General features: G+C 44.3%; 1 protein-coding gene across 1 annotated transcript in view; it reads left to right on the forward strand.

The window, feature by feature from the left end:
* Positions 1–23,800, forward strand: part of STAP1 (signal transducing adaptor family member 1) — a 414,195-nt gene that overhangs the window by 272,521 nt on the left and 117,874 nt on the right. Inside the window, exon 6 of the mRNA XM_085636512.1 lies at positions 12,108–12,236. Coding sequence (XP_085492638.1) covers positions 12,108–12,236 — 129 coding nt within the window. The remainder of the gene's footprint in view (positions 1–12,107; positions 12,237–23,800) is intronic.

Here is a 23,800-nt window from a genome sequence, read left to right on the forward strand (position 1 = left end):
AGTAAGATCCAGCTTAAGAGTGACTGACATCGCCCTAGCACCTTGAAAGGAGGCAGCGCTCTGATCAAGTTCAGGGTCCTACACCAGGTTTAGATACCTCTCCCACCACCAGGTCCCTTCTTGCTTGTCAGCTGCTCCTGCAAAGGATCTTAGATGAGTATCTTGCGCCTGGTTAGGAGCGCTAACATTAAGGCGAGTGAGCGGGTGGGCACCCCTTTGTAGAGTTAGTTTTAGGTATTGGCCATTAGCGTCCCTTGTGTTCTTTAATACCTTGGTGCAAAATCTCGTCTTACACACGATAGCCACCCTGATTGTCTTGGTAGGGTGGCTTGGATGTGACATGCACGGAGAGTCCTCTCACAGGAGGTGAGTTTCTTGAGGGAAAATTACGTTTGGTTCTTGCAAAAGAAGATAGCGCCACACTTTCCCCCATTTATTAGGGGAGTTCAGATCCCTGATGTTAAGAGAAAGTAGTTTAGTGTGGTGTGTAGTGGTCATTGTGCAATGTAAAAAGTGTAGCAGTTGTGTCTCCAAGGTGGCACATGTTGAATCCCCGGTGAGTAGTACTAAAGTGGCACAACAGGGGAAGGCCCCACTCCCAAATGCGAATCATTGCCCAAGATGGGGTCACAGGAATTGCAGGGTGAAAGATTGGGCCGAATAAGGAGGCCTGAGTGGCGATGTGGGCGTGGTGGCTGGTGATGTACCGCATGCGCTTGAGGGAGGCAGTCTCCCTTGGGGGAGCATCCAACCTAGGAAGGTTAAAAGGTACGTTAAGAACAAAAACCTCAAAAGGCCAACAGGGCCTAATAGCTCCATTCAAGTCCTGGAGTGACAGGCACCCAGTCACGCCAGTCACAACAGTGGTATCAATCTCCCGAGGTATGAGTCGAAGGGAATGTCTGTTGAGAGTATTTGCCCAACAGGAGAGGTCTCATCTACCCCACAGGAAAGGTGGGCCAATATGTCAATGTCCCCCAAATACCCCCACCTCCTGCAGCCCACAAAATTTGGAGACGGGCCGATGATGAAGCAGGGACAGGTCAGAGAGATACCCAGGACCCCTGTATCCGGAGAGCCACCAGTTAACAAGCCCTATGGTCAACCTGCGAGGAGGCCTGCAGGAGCAGAGTGTGTACCTTGGCTCCTGTACCGGTGGCCAAAACCGGCATGTCCTCCAGAGATGAGAACATCTTACTAAGTTCAGTATCATGTCCCAGGAGCAGAGAGGGCAGCGCCAAGGCAGCCCCAGCTGCCAGTCTCATAAAGCAGGTTGAAGTGTAATGGAAGGCAAGAATTGCAAGTCAGCAGTCGAGTGAACTGGGGAAAGCCCCTGTGTCTTGAAAATGCTTAATTATGTATTTTTTAGTTTCTTATGAGGCTGTTTCCTTGAAGTGTTTGTCCAAGTGGTGGGGCAGCACAGTGGTCCAGATGAGAGGCTGCGGTTCACAGGTGGGTGAGTGGGGTGGCATTGAGGCATCTTCCTGTGGATCAGTTTGGAGCCTCAGGAGCTGTTTTGCATCTATCAGGTAGTGGAGAGCCTGGCGTCTGCCCTCCTATGTGAACATGATAACAAATAGATGGCCCCACTGGTAGAGTATGTTGAGTTTACGCAGCTTATTGGTGACAGGCTTTTGGAAATCTTGGAACAGCTAGATCATGCTGCCATGAAAAATTAGATCAGCGACACCTTCAAGACTGCTTGTTTTTCGGTAAAGAAACTGACCCCGGTCAGGATGTCCAGGACGGAGTCTGGTCGGCCCAGTCTAGACGCCACCCGATAGGCCCTGCCAGTGCTGGGGGGATGCGTCGGCACCGCGGCTCATTTGCAGCAGTTTGTATTAAGCCCCACTGGTTGAGCCCAGATGCCAACTAGAGGACTGAAGTCACTGATTAGTGTCTATGTTGGATGCTGCCTTCAGCTGCAAAGCTCTGGATGGGTGCAGGTGGTTTGGTTCCTCACTGTTTGCCTGAGAATGGAGCAGTTCCCAGTGCAGAGTTCGTGGGGTACCTCGGGTCACCCTGAGACCATGGCAGTCCAGAAGAAAGGCCCCCTGGGCTTTCCTTGATGTGCCATGGGTCAGGAGTAGTGAGTGTCAGGAGTAGTGAGTGTGTCTGCGCTCAGCACTGCAAGAGCGCCTGGAGCCCAACTCAGTCTGTAGGGCCTCGATGCTTCTCCCAAAGTCCTTGTGTGCATAGGGGTCCAGGCAAGTCAGTTTTCAAACAGAGCCCTACTCAGGTGGCGTGGTGTAGGAGTAGGTGAGAGGGTCTCAAAACAATTGGTCTGGGCTCTTCTGGTGCGGCGTCTGGCGGGTCAGGGGCTGGGGAGAGTATTGCCTTCCCCGCAGTGCTCCCCCTCACATCAGGTGCCAACGTAGTCTCCACAGCATACTGACTAGGGGAAAACATGGTGGGCCCACAGCCCACATCCCCCAGGCACGACGGATGCCACTACAGAGCCCCAGCTAGGTCCAACAGAGCAGGCAGAAGAGGCCGTTGGGATTTCCCAAAGCACCCCACTTCCATCAACCCCAGGGGCTCCAAGCTAAGGTGGTGCACGGCAGGGGTGGGTGCAGGTTCCTCTGTCCAGACCTTTGGTGTACTAGTGAGGCTCAGGAAATCGCATCCTGCACAGGGCTGCTCCACTGTCAATCTGGTGAATCACAGTGCAGAGGCAGATAATTAGACCCCAACTATGCTGACTCTCCCGCTGGGGGCACAGATGAGGAGTCAAGGCCTGTTGCCGAGTTGTGTCCCGCTGTTCCCCAAAAGGGCAGGGCCTCATGCACCAAGTCTCTGTAGGCAGGAGGAGAGGGGACACGGGCACATATTCACAGCAGATCTTTACCGATAACGGCAGTTGCATCCAGCCCTCTGGGCACCCCAAGTCGCTTCCCCGCCCGTCACAGGTCTAGTGCACAAGGGCACAGCAAGTCCTGGTGATGCAGTGACCCATTCTCTCCTCGTGTGCGGGGTCCACTCGCTCTATTCTCCCACCAGCAAGTTTGTGGGGGCTCAGCAAGGATGTGGTGGGGTCGCCTCTAGTCAGCTGGCGCTTACCTTCAGCTTGAGTCACCTAGCGGTTGGCAGGTGCAGGGGATAGCTGATGTGCTGGGACAAGCATCTGAGGTCCTGCAGTGCCCCTCCCCTCAGCGGCTGTTCGTACATTGACTGAGTCCCCCTGCAGAAGTCCGCTGACAGCCATGCCCAGTTCAGTGTAGGGAGATGTAAGCATGTTGCTGGCCCAGCCTCACCACTTCCCGGGTCCCATCAGAAGGTCCACCAACACAGGGAGCACAACCTAGGTCGCAACGGTGTGTAGGTTACACCGTATATACCCCAAGATGGTGGTCCCTCAGATTTTGATCGCAGTCTGAGGCAGGTGGGCCACCAGCGGGGCAATCATCACTGGGTCATCGCAGCGGAGCAGATTTCTGCTCTCTGGTGAGGGTTGGGGCCCGATCAGCCTACTAACTCTGCAGTTGGAAGCCCAAGCAACCCGCCGGCCTTTTGTGTCAAAATGGCAAGTTGGGCAGTGCGATGCAGGCCGATTCCAAAATCACTGTAGCCAGGACTGCTGTTTTGGGCACGGATATCCCAACGCGAACATGGTGGGGGGAATAGGCACCCCACTATGGTTACGCCTCTTGAGCGTGGTCCCGGTGCCTCAGATGGTGCTGAAAGAATGAGGATTCTTCGGAGCTAAGAAGAGACTCATCCCAATTCTTGCTCCGCTAGGCCACACCCCATCAAAACATATTTTAACATACTATGGTCCTCTGTGTCACTGATTGTCTCATAATTCATTACATTGTAGCTGTTCTTCACTACAGTGTGCTTGTTGGCTCCTGAAGTATAATGAAGTTACTCATGCTCCCCCATACCCCTTACAACATCTGTAGATGGCTTCTGTTTCATAGAAATCAATTGTTTGGATCCAGACGTATGGGTCTTTGTAATAATGCCATCAGAATCATCTTCAGAGCCTGCTCCCCCTCCCCTCAAATATGAAAAGATATCCTTTACTCAACCTGTGGAGAGGAACTAGCTAGAAGCTTGTTAAACAAGTCCTAGGAACTAGGATCTGTGCCGCTTCAATTAGAAGCCTCTTATTTTAGACCACTCCCAAGAATAAGAATCTAGCCCTATCCACCCCATCAAAAATATAGACAAATCTGCAACAGCTCTTCCTTAGGTAAACTATTTGAAAGAGCAGTTCTTAATCAGTTCTCCATTTTTACTTAGGAAAATAACTTGATATTGAATCAACAATCTGGATTCAAACCAAGTAGAGGCAGAGTCAGCATTCTTATCCATATGGGATCATACATTAGTAGTAGGCAAGAATGGAGAGGCTGCCTTACTGCTTCTGGACTTAGCAGCATTTAACACTGTTCACCACTAGACACTACTACTGAGACACTGTTTGGTTTGCCTCATATCTCAAAGACAGACAAAGCTTGATATCCAAATAGTCTATGAGATCTGCCACTCACAAATCCAACATTGTTGCACACCTCGAGTTCAGCCATCTGTCCTCTCCTATTCAACATCTAATAACCTTTCTATACCTGATCAGACCATTTAATCTTACATGTTCCAACTAGGCAGATGATATTCAAATCATTTTAACAATGGATGGCCCAGAAGACTTTTACACATTAAGTATTGGTGATTACTTTTGTGCCTTCGATGCATGGATGAAGATTAACCACCTAAAGTTCAACACCACAAAGACAGTGATCACGACAGGTGGGCAATGGTGCAAACACTAACATATGGACATATGGCCCAAGGAAGTTAATGCTCGCCAGCTATATCAAGAGAAATGAGAACCCTAGGAGAAACCATGGGCTCATGTCTGTCCGATACAACATGCCAATGAGGTTACAAGGAGTAATGAACTCAATGAGCACTGTGACACATAATCCCATACCTCACTTACCAGCAAAAAAGATAAGCTATGATCACTCTTGTGATCACCAAGCTGGGCTATATCAATAGCCTATACCTTAAAACCTTGTGCTTCATAATACGCAAAATTCAGAAACTCCAAATCTGTACAGGACTCTTCCTCTGCCTTCGTCTCAGAGAATACCTGACACCAATGATGCAAACACTTCTGTAGCTATCTATAGGTAGATATTCAATGTTTGAAGCAATATGCATCATTCACAGACCCTCCAAGGGGAAAGAACCACTATACCAACAAAGTAAATTTTTACCATGCTTTCACGGTACAAGCAACCAAGCTAACAAACTCATTGCCGACCCCGATTCAATTCTTTCAGGAGCCTTTAAACTTCAGCGGCAAGTGAAAACATGATTGTTCACAGGATAAATACATGAGCTGCTAAACATGAGAAAGAACTCAGAACGATAATCCTTCTCCAGTATAAGTAAGGTCAAAACCTATGGAATAGTATGGACCAGTTCACCATACCAAGAGCATTCAAAAATTGTTGACACCCCACAATTTTGAATATCCTCAAGGTTCCCCGACAGTTCATAATTCCATAAAACATAACATCAAATAAATTGTAATATTACAGGGCCCGATTCACAGAATGAACTTAAGACTAAATCCTAAACTTACTACTTTGTGGTATTCACAGACTGCACTTACTACTTTTGGTATTCACAGAATGGATTTACGACTACTAACTTTACGTCCGCACTTGGGCCGGAAATTCTGGCCCGGAGGCGGAGCTTTCGGCCCGGAGGCGGGGCTTTCGGCCCGGAGGCGGGGCTTTCGGCCCGGAGGCGGGGCTTCCGGGCCGGAGGCGGAGCTTCCGGCCCGGAGGTGGGGATTCCGGCTGGTGGCGGAGATTTAGCCATGGCCGAAATCTCCACCTCCGGGCCGAAAGCTCCATCTCCGGGCCGGAAGCTCCACCTCCGGGCCATAAGCTCCGCCTCCGGGCCGGAATTTCCGACCCGAGTGCGGACGTAAAGTTAGTAGTCGTAAATCCATTCTGTGAATACCAAAAGTAGTAAGTGCAGTCTGTGAATACCACAAAGTAGTAAGTTTAGGATTTAGTCTTAAGTTAATTCTGTGAATCGGGCCCTAAATGTTTTATATATACCCTACATAACAATAATTTTGATACAGCGCAACAGCCAACTCATGTTTCGTCCCTTCATAGGACTTTTTCAATGCTGTGACACGTAAAAGGGCCTTTTAATATAACAATAAAATGAGTTAAAGTACTAAAGCATAGCTATTACATACAAATCCCATGTTTAACACCTGATAGAGTGAAATAAAGGTGAGGCCTGTAATCAAAACATTCCATTGAGTACTGGCTATTCGAAGTAATTACTTCAGTTGGATCGCTCTGCCTGCTGTAAGTCCTCTTCCATTGATTACACTAATTCAATGATTGGCCATATCCCAGACATGCTTCACTCGTATATTGTCCTCTCTAAATTATTCACTGTCCTCAGTATTTGCATAGAGGTTGAAACGTTCTCTATTGTCCTTATTTGCCCTGGAATTTCTTTCTGGGTCTAGAGTCTTTTGTTTTTGATTGTACACACAATTGTCACTGTTGCACTGAGTCATCATTTCTTGTTGAGCACTCCACAGGAACAAATAAATAATTTCTGCAATTGTACTCTGTTGCATGCATCAACAAATAAATGTGGCCATTCTTTTTTATGTACTTTTTCAGATGTTACAAGTAATATAGCTGCGGATGATTCCTCATATCTACCATAATAATGTACTTTTTGAAATGAGTCCACTGTGAACATAGTTGTTTATATCTCACTTGGAATCAAAACATCAACTCCCCATACATGTGACTCGTGGTCAATCATGACAAAGTTATGGAATGGAAGTTAATCCTCCTTCAGTGAATTTAAATTGGAAATATGTGTCAGTGAAAGGATCAGAGGATAATTTAATTGAGCTATATAAGACCAACAAGATAGCCTAGGTCACAATACTAACCAAATAGGCCTGCACAGATCAAGAAACCAAAAGTGATCTGTCACAAATTGGCAAAGATTGCCAGTTAATTGCTGATCAACAGAGGTCTCTAACATAGTCCACTTCTCAGGTCCCAAATAGTCACGTACTCTCAGCATTGACATCCTATACTGATAAAAACAATAACAATTCTTTTGAGTCCCTAGCACACGTAAATAAGTATTTACAACATTATTTTAGATTTCGGAAGTAAAAACATCTAACAAGTAATTGTAGAGGACATTAGTCAGATCTTCTTTCTTTCTTTATTTTAGAAGTGTTCCTTAGAAACTCCACAGCCAACACGTGTTTCGTCGTTATGGGAAGGCTGGTCCCACGACTTTCTCAAGGCTGTACAAGTAAAGAAACAGCAATGAAGAACAATATAATCTTTCATAAATTCCCAAAAGAGTGGTTTCCTAGTACGTAAAAACATAGTTGTAATGTCTATAGAAATTAAACAACATATGTACATCAACTCCAACTTGAAGTCAGACAATGAAATTGAAAACCACAAGTGAGTTTAAAAGAACTATGATCCCAAAGGAAGGAGAGAGAAAAGGAAATGATAAACTATGAGTGAGACGATCCTGTAGTACGGGTTCGAAGTCGTGATCCGTGCCATACGGGTGAAGGAGTCAGGTGAGTCAGGTGAAAACCAAGCAACAGAGCAGAACAAGACCGAGTAGAAAGCCCATGATTGGCGCACTTCCAATGTGCCCTTCCAAACATACAAGACCGTGAAAAACTCCTGTGATAGCACCCTTAGTGAAAAAATTATGTTAAATACCTATTCCTTCTCTTTTCTTGTGTCTACAATAAGCAGAAATATAAACAAAACCACATCAGAGGAAAATCACATGTGGTATGTCTGTGCCCAAAACACGTTATATTACTTTGAGTACATACTCGAAGCGTGGTACAAATTCCGGACCACACGGGGTTCTGTTCGTGGACGGTGTAAAATGTATGCGCTCTTGTTGATTCCTCCTAAGTGACGAGGTCTGTCAATTATGCTGTAGATAGAAAGGAATAAAAGCCGCGTTGGTCTATGTGAAACGCACAGCGGCAGCAAATAACAATGTCAATACACTAGCCGCTTCAAATAGTGTCCTCCCGAAGAGTGGACTGAACTTGATCAAGTTTCTTGTCAATATCCATTCAAATAACAATCCTCTACTACGCGCCCTTGACACGCAAATATCCCTTTGTCAATATCCATTCAAATAACAATCCTCTACTACGCGCCCTTTAACGCAAAATTCCTTTATCACAAAAATGAGTGCGTGTTTCTACGTTTCCTCGATTCTTACCTTTTATCGCAAATTCATTCTCGATTTCCCCAGATACACCGTCCCTTCGATAAATTGTATACGATGGTCGAGCTGAGTGCAGCTAACCTCTTCCCGAGTGTTGACGGCAAATAGTTGTGATCCCGCCAGCCGCATGAAGCCACTCCCTCTTAAAAACGTCATGTCTCGTCAGACATAAGCACAAAAGACAGACTACCAGTAGTCTCCCCCGAAATACCAAAACGATCTTAGTCTGTCTTAATTCAAGATTTAAACCGGTTATTTAAAACCCCCGTATTAGATAAAAAACCAATCCTTGTCTTGCACGCGGTGATAAAGTGCACGTCAGCCGCAATCAAATATTAGGTGCTATCCGTAGGTGAAGTGATCTCATTGTATCGATGTGCTGAGTGCGTTTCCGGTGTCACGCCCTTATGTCTCTCCAACAGATGCGGTCATTACAATAAGTCAGTATAAAACAACAGTTTATCTCGTATCGGCCTGAAAATCATTGGAAACATTGTGCATACTATTAAGAACATAGACATTGGACATCAACTCGCAAAGGGTCATTTCGCATTTAAACAGATACAAATCATGGCTGTACTTTGCAGTTCAACTCTTCAATTTCGTTATCCCTCGTAGATAACATATCTGGTAGGTGGTTGGTAGATATACCACTAAAAGGTCAATTACTCCAGCACAGTTGTAACCCTATCTGATCTCAGACATCTCACCAGGGTTCCCATGCTTATTAAATAAAGACCTGTGAATTCATCTGCCCAAGAAATAGTGCAGCTCCTGATCAATATTCAGGCCGCACTCTGTGCTTCTCATTTTCAATATCCAGAGTGCTTCTCTCTTCCTCAGTGTCAGCTCCCTATTTCCACCCCTTGGGTGTCTAGGTATATGGTCAATTCCGTAAAATGTAAAACTTTTTGTCGTGGTTTGTTCAGTGCAAATGGATATGTGTGCCGCTAGAGGGTATCTCATATCTCCATTTTCCACTGCCCGTATGTGTTCCCCAATTCTGTCCCGTAGTTGTCTGATAGTACTTCCAATATATTTCTTGCCACATTTACATACAATGGCATATACCACAAACTTGGTAAGACATGTAATATTCGTCCTAATCGTGTAAGTCTTGCCACCAGGTCCCTGGAAATCCTTTATCTTGGCATTGGACCATTTGCAAGCTATGCAGCGACCACAACCATAAAACCCCCATGAGTGCTGACTAAGCCAATTGGTATTAGTTCTAGTTGTCGGATAACTGGGACTCAAAATATTCTTCAGAGAGAGGCCCCGTCTGTAAGTAATATTCGGTTTCTCTGTAATTGCCTCTTTCAGGGATCTATCTGCTTTGAGTAGGTGCCAGTGTTTATTTAGACTCTTTCTGAGTGTCCCCGACCAGTTAGTAAAGCCTGTCACTAGTCTAATTTTGTCATCACCCCTTGCCTCTACCACTCGATGTTTCAACGTTTCTTCTCTCTTTATCTGGTCTATCCTCTGTTCAGCTTTCTTTAAGGTCCCCTGGTTGTAACCCCTATTCCTGAATCTAGCCAGTGTACCCTTCTTGTGTACCTCAAAATCAGTGTCCAAGCTGCAATTGCGTCTCACTCTCACCAATTCCCCATAAGGGATAGCATGTATCTGGTGTCGTGGATGTGAGCTGGAAGCATGGAGTACAGAGTTGCAGGCTGTTTGTTTCCTAAAAAGTCTACTCTGAATACTCCCATCTGATGAGGCGGCATTATACCTATGACCAATACCACAGAGTTACCGACTAAACTGATAAAAACAATGACTATAATGAAGTCCATCTAGGCAAATCTCCTCAATTGACATCTTTTAAGGGTAATCGTATAAAGGAGGACTGTGATGCAGTCTATTTGAGAAGCTCACTGACATCCCTTCTGGGCCCCCTTCATTCTTTAGTGGCACCGGTTACCTCTAGCAGATCCGTAAGATCAGAGTCGACGTTCTCCTGCCACAACCAGCATTGAAAATCAGATCACAAACATAAGAGACTCTATCAAAACAATAAATGTACCTGCAGAGCTAATCAGAGCTGCCAGCATAACAAGTATTTAGATAATTTGTTGTCTATATATCACATTTCATCATCCAACACATCACTAAGAGTTGTAGTACAATAACCAACTTGATAGTCAGCACACATAACATGGAAACACTTTCCCCATAGCCTTAAAGCAAAGACAGCACTCGGTCAAACGTACACATACATGGTGCAGTATGCTTCCCACATGGGCAAGCACTTCATCACCCCACATAAATGTAGTAAGCTCTATACAAATACTATAATATAAGACAATAAAATACAATGATTCCATGATCTACTTCTGACTTTGTAGCCACAGTTCCTTGGGGCGCCATTCATGTCTGCCTTTGTGAACAGATACTATGTATACTTTTGCATAGTTGCTGGCATTATTCACAAAGGATTTATTGTAACTTACACTTGGAGTACTCCTCTCTTACTACTAAAATTGGATGTTGCGTATCCACAAATTCCTGTCAACAGCCATGTGCAAAAACTGCAATATGAAATATTAGCTGAACTCGCGTGCAAAATGCAAATGTAAACTAGATGTTACGGAACATGTATCCGGAACCATGTTCAAAAATGCAAATATGAACCATAAGCAAGTTGATTGATCGAAGTTAATGATCCCAAATTTCGTAACTGAAATCATGTGCAAGGGTACGAGTTTGCATATCACTGTAACACTGATGGTGTCTAAAGTGGGCTTAGCAGCATGGTATAAAACATGGTCTGATGCCTGATTGATGTACAAACACTGTGGGTCTCTGCTGAGCCTTCTGTAGCCTTCTATGTCCACCACCAGAGTTCCAAATGTGCTAAGTGTGCAGATACGATGTGTTGGTCTTGTATACTTAAAAGGCACTAATGTGAACGCTATGTGTTTGATTTTTGTAATAATGTGCTAACTTTAAGCAAAAATCTGGCGGCCCTGCATGAGGTCTGTAACGAGTAGCTGTTCAGCAGTAACATTACAGCCGGCCGACATGATCTGACTTGGAGAGTGCAAAATACTTGAAGTAAATAATACCGCCTCAAATTGTTCACGGCTGGGCAAATACACAGGAGATGAATGAGTCTCTTCAGCCTGGCCACAAAGTCTACAAAGCGTGGTTGGCCATATTTGTTTCCATGTTGGGACTTAGGGGCTCATTATGATGGCGGAAGGATCACCACTGCCGGGTGGTGCCTGCCACGTTGTGCATGGAAATGCACATCGTGGCATTTTCACATTGTGGACGGTGCTTCAGCCAGCAGCACCGTCAGCAATGTGAAAAGGCCAGGATGCACCCGCCAGTGTGGCGTGCGCATCCTAATTTGGCTGGTGGGAACGCCGCACGTCTGGCTGGCGGTCCTATCACCGTTATGATGGCGGGCGATCATAATGAGCCTCTTGATCTTTTGAACTGAAGGCTCCCAGCCGGCTCCAAAGTAACAATTGCTGCATTGCTGGATTGATGGTGATTCTGTAACAACCAAAATATGCATAATATCCCACAAAAGGTTAGAATGGACAATAATTATTGCGCTCAATAAATTCCGAATTCCGTGGCATTTAATTTTATTTGGCAGCAATAATGATCATGTTCAAAGTGGGCTACTTGTAATCTGAGTGTAAATGACTTATGCAATTGAGTAGGTTTCAACAAAACTTGATCCTTCTCAAGCATAGGCTGCTCTGCAGAGATGAGTGTTTGCATCCAGTTTAGTTCTCATTGTCAACATGTTAATTTCATCCCCAGATATTTTCTCATCTCTGCTTTGACTTCTTGCTTTACAGGTGCTTCTATCAAGTTAGCAGAAAAGAAGCAAATGACATGCTAGAGCGGAATCCCGGCTGCGGAAATCTGATTCTGAGGCCTGGCGGTGACAGCAAGAACTTTTCAATCTCTATCATGCAACCCTCAGAGTAAGTTGTACCCAGAATCGTCTTTTCCTTTTAAACGCAAAAAGTTGATTTCATTACAATAGTAGCAACCGAAGAAAACATAGAAATTGAATGTAATCTATCTGTCGGCTTTATAACTATCCAGTCAACTTGCCTTACCTTCCATTTAAAAGTAACAATTACCCTGCTAGTCTTTCATTATTTGTGGAAATATTTTGCATGTAAATTACACCCCAAATCCTACACATGACTAGGACCTACATCCATAGATTTGCTCCTGTATTACTCGCTAGAACTAATAAATGAATAGAATCTACTTCAAAAGAAGTGTTCCTACTTTATTTTCCCACTTCTATAATTCACTAGGTCCTACATCCATAGATTTACCCCAAATATTAACTTGATAGTACAAATTACTAGGAACTACGTCTGTCCATTTACTCGTAGAGTATACTGCGCAGGGGCACAACACAGCCCCCTACAGGCCCACTTACCTCAGAGGAACTCGTATGCAACTGTCAAGCTTATATTTATTGCTTATATTTACTCCTTATATTCATTGAGGTCCACAGTGGCCAAAAGACGTCTTAAGCTGGAGCCTTACACTACATGAAATTAACAAACAATATTGAGACAAACCAATGCCATTAAGATGTGTACTGTACTTCTATATTTTTATCAGAGAAGAGACACTTAATATTTTAAGTGTCCAGGAACATTTAAAAAAACATTCATTTCTCTATGAACATTAAGGTTACCAATGTTGTTATTTTGTCGTTCTAATCTGTTTTGGGAAAAGTTGCATCACCTTTGTACTTGTTCAATACTGGAATACACCAATCACCACATGAATGCCAATCTGCAAAGGATTTGCCACCGTGCTATATTATGTGTGGTGATCTTTTTTTTTTTAGTATCGTTTGGTCCGTTTGACCTTAGGGTAAAATCTGAAAATTATGCAGAAAATGGTAGATTAAGTGGCAGATGTGGTAAATTCATGATGTGGAAAATGCCCTGGCTGTAGAATCGCATAATTTCAATCCAGAGGCCCTGCGTATAACTCCATAATGTAAGGTATGCTTGTGATCTTTGTATGCAGGTTTACCATCTATTTATAAAGCATATACAGAGCACTGTAACAGAATGTGTGTTATTAGAAAGAAATAGACTCATAGATAAAATGTCTCTTCAGCGGAGATTTGATGTCTGAGGGTGTTTGTCACACAAGGACAAAGTGGTACCCCAAGAGGTTTGCCTTTAGTTCTTTCAGGCAGTGCAAGAGGGAGGGAACTTGGAAACTTTCCTAACTGTTGTCATTTTTTAGGTTTCCCCTGCACAGTGCTTGCGCTGCGCTTGTGAAAGCTATTGTATTTAATATAAATCTTAAAAGGGGCTTACATCCCGCCCTTGCTTTTCATTGGTTTGTGTGCTTGCCACTTACTTTTCCTCAGTTTCTATTGCCTGTAGCATACTATTCCCTGTTGTTCCTCTGTGTGCTTCTCATATCAGTCTAACGTGGCCCAAGCACTTTTTTCATCTGCTTTGCTGGAACTTCTATTAGGCTTGTCTGCACCTCTGCAAGTGCTTTGTGGGAAGCCAGTGTTCCAATTGCAATGCGCACTCACCGGGGCCGAAGCAAGTACCCACTCTAGTGTTCCTGTTTGTTTGCAAACCGAGCAGTGCCCTCACCAGTTCCCCCAGGCCGAAGCAGGGACCCACTCTAGTGCTCCTTTTGTTTGCAGACCAGGAGCGCCGCATCAGAGGCCGACACTTGTTTGCATTGCAGCAGCAAAGACAGTGCTGTGAGTAAAACAACAAGTGGGATTGAACTCTTCCGCTTGTTATTTTAGCTCATCTCTTCGATTTGTGCTATGCTATCTACAACGACACAAGGTCAAACAAATGTATTTCTCATTTGTTCTAATGTGAAAGTGTGGTGATGCTGTAATACTGAGCGTGAGAATTTTAAATATTTATGATCTTGTACAATTCTTTAACGCCAAATTTAGTATAATATGCATGGTTACATAGCTGAGTTCCACTTAAGAAACAGTCCCCTCCACCCGAAACCACAAGTAAGCGCTCTGTGTTTTCGCTCACAGAATCTGAACTGGGCACTAGAGTTAGGCCATAAATTTTAATGTAATCCTTCTGAGCTCTCAGAAGTATGTTTGCATTTCTGCTTCCCTTAGCGAACACAGAGGATAAAGTTAACTGTATTCCTTGCACCTCGTAGGTAACCAAAAATCAAACTAGCAGAAATTTTAATGAGCATGGTGGCATAGCAAACATGTAATGGGCCCCTGCGTAAGCAAGGCCAGTGCCATACTTACTGCTAGACAGCTAGTAGAACGCAACAATAAATAAGGGTCAGTAGGACGTTAGGGCCTCTAGGCCCCAGTTCCACTGCAGCTGCTGCCCCATTGGTAGCTACGCCCCTGAAAAAGCATACAAAACTTAGTATATGCAGTCTTAATCATATTTAATGCAAAACAATTTCATTCAGTGCGATATTTAAGTCTAGTTATGTGTCTTTAGACAGACTAGTGCTTTAGACTCATGAAATGAGTTGTACTTAATGTGTGCGCTCCTTTGACATTCCGCATGCAATTTTGACGCTCCCACGTTTCTCAGTTCTATTCACAAGTATCTCACCCGCTTCAGAGTTTTTAAAAAAATTGGCTTTTGGGGGTTTGTATTCCACGGGTTCCTTTTTTGAAATTAGAAGTACAAGTCCCTGAATGCACATAAAAACTCTGGACTGGATGCACGTCTCACACATGGAAAATAAACTTGAGAGCTTATTTGTAACTTTTATTTTTTTTAATTTATCTATTATTCACATGCAAATGCATCTATGCCCTGGTATAAGACTCCTATGAAAATGTATATACTAAAGCATCAATAAAAGCTACAAGACACCACAAGGCCAGTCCGTACACTGTACAGTACTCCAGTGATTAATAGTAAAAGTTCAAGTTCAGAGGCCCAAAGTTCTCAGGATCCTGCCACTGGTTCTCCCGAAAACATAGCATCAGAAAAATGGCTATCAATTTGGGAAGGGGTCACCCTTACCAACTTATAAAACACACCCTTTTTAGTCACAACAAAATTCATAGAGTCTTTGCTCTGCATCTGGTAGCTGTGGCACAAACATCAAACATTTTCCCAGAGAAATGTGTTTTAAAGCATTCAGTGGCATATTTACAAGGGCCTTGCACCACCGGAACATCACTTTTCTCGATATTCCAGTGGCACAATGTCCTGCTCCATATTTACAAAGTGGCATGAAGCCACGTTGTGTGGCTTCATGCCGCTTCGTACATATCGGCCCCTTTCAAGCAGGTATCTGCGTGAAAGGGGCTGGCAATTGGTATTGCTGTGGGCGTTCCATGACAACACCCATTGCTTTTGGATGCTGCCCCAGATTGTCAAGAATCTGCAAATCTGAGGCAGCGACAAAAACTAATGCCACTGAATATTAGAAGTTATATTGGTGCAACGAGGAGAAATACTTTTATTTCTCCTTGTTTTTTCGCTTTGTATGTGTGCTGCATTCTGCAGCATACATAGAAAGAGCAAATTGCCTTTAAAGATTGTTTGTGAAGGAAGGTATGCCTTCCAGCACATAAACAATCATCCCTGTGACACTATAGTGCAAGGGTGTTTGTGTTGGCGCTTGGCAGCTTTTTTTAGCGCCTTGTACTCAGTACTACTCCACTCTGTACCGCTATAAGCTACTGCACTCCGTCAATGCACTCTACACCACTTTACTCAAAATCAGTGCCCTCTACGCCAATCTACTTGGCACCACTGCACTCTACGCCATTGTACTCTGTCACTGCACTCTACGCTACTCCATTCTACTCTGCACCACTGTACTCTATACCACTGCACTCTACACCACTGCACGCTACGTCACTCTTCTCTGCGCCACTGCGCTCAATGCAATGCACTCCATGCCTCTCTATTATACACAACTGCACTGTACAACAGTATACTCTGCAACACTGCACTCTGCCACTCCACTTTATGCCCCTCTACTTTATGCCATTGAACTCTAAACCACTATAACCCACTCTGCACCACTGCGCTCAAAAATACTTTACTATATACCACTGCACTCTAAAACACTTCACTCTACTCTAAAACAATCTACTTTTTGCCACTGCAGTCTACGCCACTCTGTTCTACTCTATGCCACTCATCTCTAAGGCACTCTAATCTACTCTGCAGCATGTCACTCTACCCCACTTTGCTCAAAACCAATATACTCTATGCCACTGCATTCTCCTCCACTTTTCTCTGCACCACTGTACTCTACACCAATGCACTTTACACCACCCTACTCTACAGCACTGCACTCTCTGTCCCTGAACTCTGCACCAATCTACTCTGCCATTGCACTCTACTCTGCACCACTCTAATCTACTGTACACAATTGCACTCTGACACTTCACTCTACGTCTCTCTACTCTGCACCACTATGCCACTACACTAGACCCCATTCTACTATGCACCACAGACCTCTTCACCACTACAGTCTACAGTACTCCAGTCTAGGCCACTCCACTCTGCACCACTCCACTCTGCAACACTGCACTCTACACCACTGCATTCTAAGCTGTGCCACTCTATGCTACGACACTACTCTAAACAACCCACTCTATGCCAATTCATTCTACACTACTTTACCCAAAACCAATGCACCCTATGCCACTGCATATATGCCAACTATTTTGCACCACTGTACTTTACGGCACTGTACTCTACAACATACCATGCTGTCACCATACACCATAGCACTCTACATCACTGCATTCTACGACACTATTCTTCTCTGCACCACTGTACCCTTTGTCACTGTTCTCTGCACCACTCTACACCACTGCACTCTACACCACTACACTCCATGGCACTCAACACTGCACTCTACTGCATTCTATGCTACTGCACTCTACGTCACTGCACCAGTCTAGTCTATGCCAATGCACTCTGCACCACTTCACTCTATGCCACTGCACTTTACGTCAGTCTACTCTGCATCGTTCCACTCTATGCCACTGTATTTTACACCAATTCACTCTAAGCCACTTTATTCTACTCTGCACCACTACACTCTACGACACTTCACTTTGAAATAAACTACTCTATGCCACTGCAGTCTACTCTGCTCTATTCGACTCTTGCCACGCCTCTCTACCCCACTCCACACTATGCCACCCTATTCTACACTGCTGCACTCTGTAGAACTGCATTCTATACCAATGCTCTCTACACCACTCTACTCAAAACGAATACACTCTACGCCACTGCACTCAATGGCAATCTACTCTGCACCACTGCGCTGTATGCCACTATACTCTACTTTGTACCACTGCACTCTTTGCCACTCTACACCAATGCACTCTGTCACTTTACTTCGCACCACTCTACAACACTCTACTCTGCAGCACTACACTCTGCCACTGAGCTCTATACAACTCTACTTTATGCCACTGTACTCTGCACCACTTTACTCTATGCCACTGCACTGTACTCTGCACCACTCCACTGCACTCAATGCACTCCAAGGCACTCTAATCTACTGTGCACCCCTCCACTATGCCAGTGCACTCCACTCTGCGCCACTGCACTCTGCACCGCTGCACTATACCACTCCACTCTACCCTGCACCACTCCATTCTACACTACTTCCACTCCACTCTGAAACAATCTACTCTGTGCTAACCCTGGGCGGTGAATTCCACTCCATTCGCACTCTGTGGAGCACGCAGAGCTCCCCAAAACTTGCAGCAGATTTTTTTCACCGCTCGCGCTCGTCAATGTCAAGTTGGCAAGTGAGGAAAAATCCACCTCCCGTGAGATTTTTCCTCGCTCGTGCGAACCAAGGTCTAGTTGGCGAGCGAGGAAAATCAACCTCCTGGCGAGATTTCTCAACTCTGGCAGGAGGGGGGTCCAGGGACCATAATACTAATTTAAAAAAAGAAAAGAAGTTAAATTTACCTGCTGCTGGCCGCCTCCCGAATCGCCCCTCGGTGCTGGGATTACCGCGTTCCAGCAGACACTGTGACTACATCACAGACTCCTTGTCCAATCAGCGCGGGGATTGGCCTGAGTGGGCTAGAAAGATGCTCCGCTGAGGTCAGGGAGTCTATGGGGTTTCTCTAACCCGGCTGTTCAATACAGCCAGGTTAGAGAAACCTAAGTGAGTATGTGCGTTTTGGTCGGCCTGAGACAGACGGTAAAACACACATGAGCACTTAGAGAGTGCACGTAGCACTCCTCCTCCCCCCTACCATGCCTTGGTCTCACCCCTCCCTGCACAAGCTGCCTGGCCCAGCGACTTAAAAATCAAATGACAAAATATTGTTTTATTTTTTTGCTGCTTGCTCTGGGCCAGTGAGGCGCTGCGCCTCCACCATTGCGGAGGAGCCACCCCTGTATGGCACGCTACGTCACTCTACATCATTGCACTCTGTGTCACTGCAGTCTAGGTAACTGCAATCTATGCCACTTTATTCTACTCTGCATCACTGTACTCTAGGTCACTGCTCTCTGCACCACTCTGCTGTACACCACTTCTCTGCACCATTCTACGACCCTGCACTCTTGACACGCTAATCTGCATAACTGCACTCTATGCCACTGCACTCTACTCTGCACCACTTTACTGTACATCTCTGCACTCTACCCTGCACTACTCTGCAACGCTCCACTCTGCAACACTCCACTCTGCGGCTCTCTACTCCATTAAACTTTGCTCCACTGACACACTGCTCCACTTTTCCACTCCACTCTAAAGCACTCTACTCCACTCTATTCCATTCTACGACACTACTCCACTCTACGATGCTCTACGCAACTCCCTCCATGCCACTTTACTCCACTCTGTTCTATGACACACTACTCTACGCCACTCTGCTCTTTGACAATATACTTCTATCTACGCCACTCTTCTCTACAGCACTCCACGCCACTGCACTGTGCTCTACACCACTCCACGACACTCTATCACTCCACTCTACTCTGACACTGTACTCCACTATGCCACTCAACTCTACACCCTTCCACTCTGACACTACTCCCTCCACGGCACTCCACAACACTATACTATGCTCCATGACACTCCACTTCACTCCTCTCCATGACACACAACTCAACTGTACGCCACTCCATAACACTCCACTTTATGACTCAACACTCCACACCACTCTTCTTTACCCCACTAACTTTCAGCCATGCTGAACAGCAGCCACTCTGGTGTACAACTTTCCTAAAACATATTGAGAAAGCCAATAGCTCTTGCATAGGTGAGATTCATTGGCTTTGCCAGTGCTTGTTTGTAATATTCGTCTGTCAGTTTTTTTCTCAATTTATGCTGATAGCTACTATTAGCAGTTGCCACTCACATCTATATGTTGATTGCCATCCACATGTAATTACTGCGCTGACAGCAGACATGGTTGTAGGGTTAAATACTCACATGCATGAGGGTGCAAGTAATCAATAGAACACTACACTAAGAATCCCCATATCTATATTATAATTATATTATAAATATTAGATTTATATTTGCAATTGTTAACTGCCAAACATTCTTAAAATCCTATTACATCTATGAGCACAGCCACGGGTCCTGTTTTGAAAGTTCCTCAGCATACTCGTGTAAAACTATATTCTTGCCACCTACTTTTTTAAAAAATTCTGCCTCACTCGCCTGACACCCCTTATACATCTGGCTTTGCACACTGAGCGTCTGACAATGAGTGGCATGGAATGAAAAACTAGGATTTTAGCCACATTGTCTTTTATAGCTATAGAGTACAGTGACAAAGGAATCCTCGATCAGGATAATACAAGGAGGCCTGGACAAAAACATTCTGTTACTTTGGCGTAATCTCATAGAATGTGAATTTCGAGTTATACTTGTTACACAAAACTCTCGAAATTAAGGCATTATGTCACAGTTGGTGCAGGAGCATGGGAATAACGCAAACAACAAACAATGCAAGCACCTGTTCTTCGCGGCACTTCTTTTTTTGCACTATATTTTTAAATGCAAAATGCTTCCACACTTCCAAAATGGACGTGTAGATGCATTTCACGCTAAAGTATAGTGCTACATGCTGCTTTTGCATAATTGTGCATGAATGTAGACTCATCTAATCTCTCTAACACCAGGCCTATATCCCTGTTACCGATCACAGAGAGAATAGTTTATAAAGAACTCTCTAGCTCTTCGGAGTCAACTCTGATCTTCCATCCCCGCCAATCTGGATTCCGCCCAAAACATTCAACAGAATCAGCGTTACTCAAGATAACGGACAGCCTGAAATTCATAACGGACAACGGCAAGAAGGCAGTCCTGATTTTTTGGGATCTGTCTGCCGCATTTGATACCATCTTGCATAATATCCTGCTAGCCAGACTGAGATCCTGTGGCATTTCTGACTCTGCATTGGCACGGATTACATCTTTCCTGTCAAATAGAAAGCAGGCTGTGTCTTTGGGATCCATTCTCTCGTCGGAACGTACCGTTACTACGGGTGTCCCACAGGGGGCTTCTCTTAGTCCACTTCTATTTAATATATATATGGCCCCACTCATCTCGTTGATCTCGAGTTTTGGTGTTGAAATGACATCTTATGCTGATGATACCCAGCTGATTCTGTCATTGGAAGAGAACTCCACGAAAGCCTCAGAAAATTTTAAAGCTTGTTTTACGGCAGTCATCAAATGGATGAAAAATAACCATCTCTGCTGTAATACCGATAAGACGGAAATCCTTCCGATTGGAAAAAACAATTCTTTCCAACCAAAGGATTGGTGGCCAGATGATACTGCAGCCCCTCGTCAACTGTGGAGGTTGCCAAAAATCTGGGAGTATGGTTTGACTCTTCCCTCTCTTTCAAACCCCATGTCCTAAAGGTAACAGGGACTTGTTTTGGCCTTTTTAAAACTGAAAAAATTCTTTAACCTGATCCCGCTTGCCGCTAGGAAAACACTGGCAGTGGCTCTTATACTATCACGGCTGGACTACTGTAATAGCCTCCTGGCAGGGATTAATAAAGCTACCCTGAGGAGACTACAAGTAGTACAGCACACAGCAGCCAGATTGGTCCTAGGGCTTCTTCGTAGAGCATCTGCTTCAGCCGCCCTGAAGACCCTTTACTGGCTCCCGGTTCATAAAAGAATTTTGTTTAAATTACTGTTGACAACGTTCAGAGCATTCCGCCGGCTTGGTCCTGTATACCTTTCTACAAGATTCAAACCATATATCACAGCGAGGACACTTAGATCTAGTTCTGCAAACTTGCTTAAACTGCCTGGCTTCAAATTGATAACCAAAGGAGGGAAATCGGCAATGGTATTGGGGGCAAAGGCCTGGAATTGCATGCCTAAGGAACTTAGAGCAACAGAACAGGAAGAGCAGTTTAGAAAGGCTCTAAAGACATGGATCTTTGGAAAAGCAGATGCCTGTTGCCTGGCCCTCATCTAGTTCTTAATGGGATACAGCTGACCTTTGTTATTTACAGCGCCAGGAGACTCCGTTAGGAGTGGCAGTCGCGCTATACAGGCAACACTTTTCATTTCATTATTCTTGCCATTTTGCTTAAATTACATGCATCTTGCGTACCCTTAAATACAACACAATCTCTAGTACGCAGAGCTGTGTAATGGATATAGCAGAATGGTTTGTGCTTATTCTATGAAGCCAGTATGGTTTCCCCTTGTCTCAGCTGGCGGAAAGCAATCATCTTTTGTAGAGATAACTAACCAGTCCCTGAAATTTAACACTCGCGGGCATTTGATAGGGTAGAGCAAACTTGTGCTTCTTTCTTTTAGATCTTCTAGAAGAATACAAATCAAAGTTAAAAGTTACTGCCTGTTTCTTGCTGTGCAGTAATCCTCTGAACATGATCTGTTATTTAGTCTCTCAAAATGTGAAACCCTGAGACTGAAGCATCTCACAAATCCCCAGGGGCCTTAGGCTGGGCACATGGGCTGCAGGACCCTGCGTTGGGTCCCTGTCCTCAGCGATTGATCACTTGTTGTGGAAGAGTTGGACAGCCAAAGATTTTCAGGAGTGTTTTGGACATTTCCACAAGTTCCTAATGGGCATTGACATTGGGGTGTATCTCTAATTCAGTGTATTTATGTGGTCTTTGCAGTCTCCATAATCATGAGTGCACCCAGAAGTTCTTTGTTACATCACCTTCAACCCTAAAGGTGCTCTGATGCCGTGCATGTAAAGCCAGACCTTTTCAAGCAAATAATGTTCTCATTCTATGGCCGCATAGCCTCTAGTGCTGGAGCATAGCAATGATGGGGATGCTAGCTATGCTTGAAGCTCATATAATCATCAGCTCGTGGAAAGGCGAGTTATGTTGTTATCTGGCGTAATCAATCAATTATTGCATTCAATAATAATCAAGTCCGTAGGCAAGCTTCCTTTGTGTAGAAGTTCTGTATTTTATTTGCACATATATTTTTTCAAAAAACTCGATCCAAGAACTTATATGACATAAATTAAATCAGCCGACGCGTTTCGTCCACACTTGGACGTCATCAGGGCTAAAAAAAAAAGGGAAAGGAGATGCATATCAGTTTTGACGCCCATACTTGCTCAATACATTCATATATTTCATTGCGAACAACATCAAAATGTATAAATATCTTCAATCAAAAAATAACAGAAAAATGCCTGTCTATATCCAATCTTCACAACTATCCTGAGCCCAGGATGTTACTTAAAATTCCTAAGACATTATGTCATCATATCCTGTGCCGCTAGATTAATTACATAGACCCTCATTTATTAGTATCGTGTGATTCCTATTTTGAAACACCCTGTCTGCCCCCATTGTCCTTATATTTTAAGGCCATTGCTATAATCCCCAGGACCCACTTCACTCTTCATTAATACTCTATACAGTAATTTGAGACGTACCTCAATGTTTATGTTATATCAATTCTTTCCTCAAAGATATTCCTCAGTTCTCCTGCTCATCCCATTCGAGGGGGATTATTTCTATGTAAAATACATATTTTAAAATGTTTTACTTTTCGTGGAATCGTCCAATTATATCACATTCACACCCAGTTATTGTATGCAGGTTCAACAAAAAACAGCCCCTAGTTTACCCTTGGGTTCCTGCAAGACTGTATCCTGAACAATACACTTACTCAAATTATAGTTCAAAAATTATATTCACCGACATTTCTTAACAGTCCCTGCCCCCTGCCAAGCAACAGTTTCAATAAGCTCATTGGGAACCTCGTTTTTTTTAGTAAAGAGAAAAAGGTACACCATCACTGACCAGTGTCTAATTTCACAGCAAAAGTATTTAGCAAACGATCAAATGACAAAATGTCACTCCTCGTGCACCGCACTCTACCTAACAGGAATTTACAAACAACGTTTGGGGCACTATTCTCACATCTTTAATATTATTTAGCCATTCTGTATGTCAGCACCGCAGCCGATCCGATAAATCCCGCTGTGTGTCTAATTCCGGACTTAGGTCCCTGTTTAAATATCTCATGGACCAATCAGAATCAAGTATTTGAAAACACCACAT

Source organism: Triturus cristatus, chromosome 2_1 (genome assembly GCF_964204655.1).
Source record: "Triturus cristatus chromosome 2_1, aTriCri1.1, whole genome shotgun sequence".
In the NCBI taxonomy this organism is placed as follows: domain Eukaryota; kingdom Metazoa; phylum Chordata; class Amphibia; order Caudata; family Salamandridae; genus Triturus; species Triturus cristatus.